At 35.9% G+C, this 8,574-nt stretch overlaps 1 protein-coding gene across 1 annotated transcript in view; it reads right to left on the reverse strand.

Moving 5' to 3' along the window:
• The window catches only part of LOC141344503 (UDP-glucose:glycoprotein glucosyltransferase 1-like), a 58,316-nt gene extending 52,692 nt beyond the window's left edge, over nt 1–5,624 (reverse strand). The window contains exon 1 of the mRNA XM_073849387.1: nt 5,571–5,624. Coding sequence (XP_073705488.1) covers nt 5,571–5,624 — 54 coding nt within the window. The remainder of the gene's footprint in view (nt 1–5,570) is intronic.
• Nucleotides 5,625–8,574: the final 2,950 nt, after the last annotated feature.

Genomic DNA, 8,574 nt, shown 5'->3' on the forward strand with positions numbered 1-8,574 from the left:
AAATGTGAGTTTGGCAAGTAATTTTTGAGATGTCAGGATTCCCCCATTCATTTAGATAGGACTTGGTCATGGATGCCTGAAATACCTGAAATCATGCTGCATCCACACCTAAAGGTGTCAGTATAAAGTTGATAAATTCAAAAATCAAAACGAATGAGGCTGCGTTTCTCTTTGTTTTTTAATGTGAGGGGTTGAGGGTCTGTCTAAACAGGTGCTGGTCATATAATTAGAATATCTTCAAAAAGTTGATTATTTAACTAATTCCATTTAAGAAGTGAAACTTGTATAATGTATACATTCATTCCACACAGACCGATATATTTCAAGTGTTTATTTCTTTTAATTTTGATGATTATAACTGACAACTAATGAAAACCCCAATTCAGTATCTCAGAAAATTAGAATATTGTGAAAAGGTTCAGTATTGAAGAAACCTGGTGCCACACTCTAATCAGCTAATTAACTCAAAACACCTGCAAAGGCCTTTAAATGGTCTCTCAGTCTAGTTCTGTAGGCTACACAATCATGGGGAAGACTGCTGATTTGACAGTTGTCCAAAAGACGACCATTGACACCTTGCCCAAGGAGGGCAAGACACAAAAGGTCATTGCAAAAGAGGCTGGCTGTTCACAGAGCTCTGTGTCCAAGCACATTAATAGGGAGGCGAAGGCAAGGAAAAGATGTGGTAGAAAAAAAGTGTACAAGCAATAGGGATAACCGCACCCTGGAGAGAATTGTGAAACAAAACCCATTCAAAAATGTGGGGGAGATTCACAAAGAGTGGACTCACAAAGAGTGAAATTTTGCTTAGGGAAGTTTGCGAGTGTGTTTGCAGTGACAAATACGTTGGTTCAATATGCAATTGTATGGCATGGTAGTACGTCCTAAAGCTTGCCTATCTTGTGCTACACACTCAAAAGTATCTTTTTTTTTTCTTCAAAGATTACATACTTTTAGGGCATATTATTATTATTAGGTGAATTGGGACGCAGCACATTAAATGTAGTAAAAATGTGAGTGCCAGAAGACAAAATGACATTTATATTAAAGATAAACTCTCTGAAAACAAGCTCTAATGTCTTGCGCAGGTTTGCTTCTTAGGTCAAAGTAATTGTTTAGAGAATGTTCAGATATTTTCTCTAAAAAACAAGACAAAGAGATTTATGAAAAAAAAAATATGTTTTTCCCTTCAGAAATAAGTAAATAGCTTTAAAAATGTCAAATTTAAATGGAACCAGAATTGAATTAGCTTTGTTTTCCCTTAATCTAATAATAAATGGGTTTTTGTTTTGTAGCATCAAGCATAAATTTGTAAGCCTAATTTTGTGTGGTTTATGCTTTAAATGAGATAAAAATTTCTATAAAATATCTTAAATCAAGATGTACACTTTCTATCTTATATCTATCTATGTTATATTTCTATCCACGCAAATATGCTTTTCAAGTAAATTGATCATGTTTCAGTGATGTTTAGATATTTTACTGGTATACAATACAACAATATTTATCATGAAAATAATGCACTTTTTACATGCAGGCAACTCTTTCCACCAGTATTTTCATAATACTGCGCTAAAATTAGAACTGCTATGCTTACTTATTAGCACTTACTTATTAATACACTGCGGAGCAGCAAAAGAGATAATTGCTTTGTCAGTCACTGCTGATAGTGTTTAATGTGCCTCAGTAATGACAGCACTGCACCGTTCGTAACAAACCTGCGCAGGCGGAAAGACAAATGACAATATCTCACAACGGGTCTCATTAGAGGCTGGTGTATTTCCTGTTCCAAATGTATTTCCTGAAAACAATCGGTACCATGGGCTGCAACTTTTTTTGGGGTGAGAGCATCATATTCCTGTCTGCTCAGGAACTCTTCTCAATCTGCAGAAGCCCACGTTTCATGCATCATCATACATACATCACACACACAACGAACTGAGACTCAGAACCTGGAAGCAGACTGAGCCCTCATCTGCTCCGCAGACGTGGGCTGGGTGACAATCATCAAACTGCACTGATTGTGAACAGAGAGAGATAAGAGGGGGAGGAAAAGAAGGTGATGAGGAGGATGTACGTAGAGATGGAGAAATGTGTTGATCAGGCTTGGCTGAAAGGGTGAATAGGGTTGAGGAGAGAAGGAAGCTTATAGAGAAAATGTTTCAGTCAGGAATGAATGCTGAACAAATAACCTCTTTAAAGTTGTGATATCGTTCATTACCTTTGAAGAACTATTCCACACTTAAAGGGATAGTTCACCCAAAAATGAAAATTCTGTCATTAATTACTCACCTTCATATCGTTCCATACCCATAAGACCTTTGTTCATCTTCAGAACACAAATTACACGTATGCGTTCATTGTGGTACTCTTGTTGAAGACTAACATTGAAGAGAAAAATTTGTTGAATAAAGTTGTTATTTTTGTTTTCTTTGCCCACAAAAAAACACTCTCGTAGCTTCATAACAAAGGTTGAACTGATGTCACATGGACTATTTTAATGATGTCCTTACTACCTTTCTTGGCCTTGAATATGTCAGTTGCATTGCTGTCTATGCAGGGTCAGAAAGCTCTCAGGTTTCATAAAAAATATCTTCATTTGTGTTATAAAGATGAATGAAGGTTTTACCGGTTTGGAACGACATGAGATTGAGTAATTAATGACAGAATTTTAATTTTTGGGTGAACTATCCCTTTAACAAAAAAACAAAAACAAAAAATCACCCCTAAGTTGTTCTAAACCTGTATGAGTTTCCTTCTTCTGTTGAACACAAAAGAAGCTATTTTGAAGAATGTTGGTAATCAAGCAGTTCCATAGTATTTTTTTTTTCCATGCTATGAAAGTCAATAGCTTCCGGCACCAGTTTTTTTTCCCCCAACATATCAAAATATCTTCTTTTATATTCAACAGAAGAAAGACACTTGTACAAGTTTGGAACAATTTGAGGGTGAGTAAACAATGACAGAATTTTGGGTCACTCTTTTCCATATAATAAGAAGATAATATCTGTCAAGCTTCAAAATTGACAAAAAAGACTATTAAATTGTCATAAAAGAAGCCTATGAACTACATTCTACATTACAAGTTTTCTGAAGCCATTTAATAGCTTTGTGTGAGGAACATATTGAAATTTAAAGGGATAGTTCACCGAAAAATTTAAACCCTGTCATTAATTACTCACCCTCATGTTGTTCCAAACCCAGAAGACCTTTGTTCATCTTCAGAACACAAATTAAGAATTTTTTTTTTGACGAAATCCAAGAGCTTTTTGACCCTGCATAGACAGCAACACAGTTATGAAATACTTTATGTAACATCAGTGGTTCAACCGTAATGTTATGAAGCTATGAGAATAATTTTTGTGTGCAAAGAAAAGAAAAATAATTACTTTATTTAACAATTTCCGAGCGTTCCTGAGAGTACCACGATGCATACATATGAGCCTTTGTTATTCATTTGAAAATGTCACTTTAGAAATAGTAACATTGGAACATTGAGTAGCTTCTTTAAAACCTTATTAGAAAATAACAATTGTTATGTTAATTAACAAGCCGCATATTTGAAATCTAAATATTCTCCCCTAAAAACTCAAAAGTACATTCGGTGACAAAAAAAGAAAAAAAAGAAGCAGTATTATTTTATTCAAATATAATGGATTTGGGTGTCCACCATGACTCCCAAATCCACAATCATTTTAAAAGCAGTGGATTTTTAGGCCAAGCCATGAGAGGCAGAGCAGGCAGTGGGAGACTAAAGGCCGCGATGCTGAAGTCGGGATGATGAAGCACGATACAGCTGATTCTGGGGCCCTGAGGACAGGGCTTATAAAACTGATATATAGCATGGAGGACATACTGTATCCTGCTCCTGCAATTATGTGGATTCTGGGAGCGCCACATATTATATATTCCTCAACCCTCATGAATATTACTCCAGCTTTTGCATGCAGGGAAAGATGAGAAACATAGTCAAAGCATACTGAAACACACAAAATCAGACACATTTTTTTCCTACAGTTGAGGTCAAAAGTTTACACACAAAAGTTTAATCTGCAAAATGATAATTATTTTACCAAAATAAAAGGGATCATACAAAATGCATGTCATTGTTTATTTAGTACTGACCTGAATAAGATATTTCACATTAAATATGTTTACATATAGCTGACAAGAGAAAATAATAGTTGGATTTATAAAAATTACCCCATTCAAAAGTTTACATCCTCTTGATTCTTAATACTGTGTTCTTACCTGAATGATGCACTGATGCTCCAGAAGGAAAAAACAAAACAAAACATGCATTAAGAGTTGGGGGGTGTAAACTTTTGAACAGAGAATACATTTTTCTTATTTTGCCTAAATATAATATTTTTCCATTTAGTACTAACCTTCAGAGGCTACAGAAGATAGTTACATGTTTCCCAGAGGAGAACAAATTAAAAAAATTCAAAACATTTCTGGCTCTTAATGCATGTTTTTTCCTTCTGAAGCATCAGTGAGCATTTGAACCTTCTGTTGCATATGAGTCCCTCAGTGTAAAAAAGATGGATCTCAAAATCATTGTTGAAAAGGGTTGAAAAGCGAAAGATTTTGTGGGACCTGAAGGATTTTTCTGAAAAACAGAACTGTTCAGGACAAACAACTATTACTGAACAAAAAAAAAAAACAAAACAAAACAAAAAAACACAGCTGGATCATTCAGGTAAGAACACAGTATTAAGAATCAATGTGATGTAAACTTTTGAACTGGGTGATTTTTATTAATCCAACTATTATTTTTCTCTTGTGGACTGTATGTAAACATCTTTTATGTGAAATGTCTTATTCTGGTCAGTACTAAACAAACAATTACATGCATTTTGTATGATCCCTCTTATTTTGGTTAAAAAATTAGCATTTTGCAGATCCTAAAAGGGGGTGTACATTTTTGACCTCCACTGTATTGGAAAAATATATCTGAAAAAGTTCAACTACAACATAATTTTTTTTAAAACAGCAGTGCTGCAGCAATGATTGCTGTTGGGAGCGAGGGTTGTTTTTTGTGCGTAATGTTGTTGATGATGTGTTGACAGAATTCTATCTAAGCCCATTAGAAGAAGGCAGAAGCCCTGGAGCTTGTAGAAGTGCAAGGTTTAGGGTCACTTGCCGTGTCACTGAAATCAATCATCTTTGAACGCTCCGCGCATCAGCGACAGACATTTTCATAAACCCTCCACCCCCTGGGCGCCGGCGCGCCAATGAAAAACAACGTTCTGCCCACACTATGGACATCATTACCCTTTAAAAGCTCCTCTCCGCCAGAACGGCGAGCTGACATAGGGCCTCTGGTGGCTTTGAAGGACAGGCTTGAGAAGATTACAGCTGTAAAGCACATCCTTGTCGGGGAGAGAGAGAGAATTCATAGATGTGCAACGTATTGAAAGGATAGCGGATACTTGAAGGAGGAAGATAAGACTCTGGACAGGCAGCCAGACAAACCTTCCTCCAGGGCTGGTGTGGATGAAGACAGTAGAGTCTGCTTTCGATGTAGAATGATGCCACGGTGTTTTTTTTGTTTGTTTTTTTTTTACCTTGCGGGCTTGATTCTCAACCTGAGCACGGTCCAGATCTTTTGTAAACTTCATATTCCTCCAGTCTCTCCAGCCACACCATCGTTACAGCTGACCTTGTGGGGGCTCCGGAGGCCCTGGTGGTCAGGTGAGGAGATAAGCCCTGGACTCGTTTGATTTACAGAGCTGTCTTCTGAAGGCTCGGCCTGCCTTGCCTGCTGTCTCTCTTAATGGATAATTCCATTCCGCTGAAAGTTACTTAATCCCTCCATCATGGCACACTGTAAAACCTAACAGTGGAATTCGTTAACTGAAATGAGTTAATTTAACTCAAAAATTTCTAAAAGTTATTTAAACTCAATACATATTAGTGATGTAAACTCAAACGCGAATTAGGTTAAGCAGAACTCATTTTAAATAAGTTACTAGAAATTAATTCAATCTATTATTGCCATACACTCTGGCCCGGTTTCGCAGACAAGGCTTAAGCCTAGTCCTAGACTAAAATGTAAGTCTGAGGTGTTTCAACTGAAATAAAATTGCACTGATTGATTGTAAAATATATCAGTGCCTTTGTTTTGTCTCAAGATGCACACCAGTAATGTTTTTTTCTAAGCATGTTTATAAAAATTACTTAAATGTCCTAATTGAACTATGGTCTAATCCTGGCTTAGTCTAAGCCCTGTCTGGGAAACCGGGCCTCTATGTCTATGATTGATCACAAAATATTTAAAATAAATATAAGCTTAATCCATGATTTCTAATATAGTTTTTCGAGAAGTCACGTTTGTATAATATAGGGTTCTAGATTATTAGATCTTTCATTACTAGATAAATAGCCTAACTAAATGGTAATATATTACTTTAATAATAAACAACCATAATAATAAACTATAATAATAACGATAATATAATAAATACATACATCTATTTCATTTAGATTTAGATTTATAATTTTAAAATAATTACTTTTACTGGAGGCAAAATATTTTCCGGGTTTTTTTCAAAAACCGCGCGCATTTTTTCAGTCAATCACGTCTCATGCTCATCCTCTCACTCACGTCACCGGATCACAGCAGGATGGATTGCGACGTAGTCCTGGAAAATATCAGGCAAGTTAAGCTTTTCAAACTTCTTTATTGCTGTTTTAAGCACTTTCGAACGACTTGTGTTTTATTGTCAACTTTATTGTGTATAACGTTGTCTAGCAAAGATCAAGCAGCTATGGCGTCATTACATCAAAGTTATCAACAGGAGGTGTTAAATATGCAGTGTTATACACAACGGTTTGTCAGTGATAAATTAATAAATATGTTTTGTGGTTTCTCACAGTCGGACACAAACGAGTCCAGCAATTTTTATTTTTAAACTGGAGAGGCGGCTGACAGACGAACTATCTTCCACATCTTTAACCGTCACTCGCGCCACAGCTCTGAAGCAAGGTAAAGCAAACACACATTCCCTATTTTCAAAAATGTTTAAACTTTTTGTTAATCGATATTTATTATTTGCTTTGTCAGTTTCATCTAGAATATCCATGTGACGCTGACGTTTTACGTTACTATACTCGCCCAAGCCCGGTGAGGAGCGTTTTGTTAACATTAAGTTAGTTAACATTTTAGACTGTTATTTGCTCCTCATGTTGTCTTATTTAAAATTCATACTAACAAATTGTCATGTTTTTTACATCAATCTTTTCAGAGCTAAGCCAGCTAGGAGTGGTGTGATGTCATTGGCAACAAGCTGCTGCAGTAAAAGCCTAAAATGAAGTAAGTAGAATACACATTATATTTATATGATGGGCTTTAGGATATATACAAATTGATGGGCTTTAGTGTTTATTACGAAATTACAAGATGTAATTTGTCACGTTATAAAAAGTAAAGTTCTTCAGTTTTTATTTTTTGATGAATTGCAATTAATGCAATTGCAATTGTGTCCAGAATTACCAGCAACACAAATTCAATCTCTGCTCTTCTGAAGCAATACTGTAATTTTATGTGAATATTAGATTTGAAATTTAGACCTAAACAATGATCAATGGTGAATACACAGCACAGATGAAAAATGGCAAACCTCAACTAGCATCCCACAAGAATAACATCATGACATCTAAGGACCAGTAATGTTTTTAGTGTGCTACCATTTTGATTCAGTCTGAATTGGCAGAGTGAATGACATCTTAAATTTCAGGTTGGCTGTCATTCTGTCAGTCTTTTTTATTTTGTGTTGCTTCAGAAGAATACCAGAGAAGTCTTTTAAGTTGTGATTATAGTTATAGTTATAAACTTAATTAATACAGATGAAAAAAAGATATTTTATAGGTCTAGGAACATTCCAGTTGCGTAGCTGTCTATGGAGGCTCAGAAAGTTCTCAGATATCATTAAAAATACATTAAAGGGATAGTTTAAACAAAAATGTTTAACTCAAACCATTGCAGTCTATCAGTCATATAATGGCAGTCAATAGTTACCAAATCTTTGAGGGAAAAAAACATACACAGACAAAACCCAATTAAACCCTGCGGCCCGTGGTGATAAATTGAGATCTTGAGACACAAAACAGTCTGTCTTGTGCAAGAAACTTATTTATATCATTATTTACCTCTGATCCACCGGAACTCTCCACTGTATGGAGCGTGTTCACAACAACCGGTGCATAGTGCGTCAACGTGCTCTGGCGATTGTAGTCGGTGAAAAGTCAACACTCCCAGATGGGTTTGCACAAGAAAACCTAATCTTTTAGTTTTTAATCAATTGCCAGAATCAGGATAAGCACAAGTAATTATCATTTTGAGTAGCCCCTTTGCACTACGTAAACAATGAGTGATGTGTACACATGACAGACCGTTTCCGTGCGTGCATCTACTATGGCAGATCACGTTGACGCATCACGCGTCGGCTGTTGTGAGGACAGTAGAACGTTGCGATCGATCAAAGGTAAATAATAATATAAATACTGTTCAGTTTTTTGTACAGACCGATGGTTTTGTGTCTCAAACCTCAATGTATCGTCACGAGCCAC

Source organism: Garra rufa, chromosome 10 (assembly GCF_049309525.1).
Source record: "Garra rufa chromosome 10, GarRuf1.0, whole genome shotgun sequence".
Classification (NCBI taxonomy): Eukaryota; Metazoa; Chordata; class Actinopteri; order Cypriniformes; family Cyprinidae; genus Garra; species Garra rufa.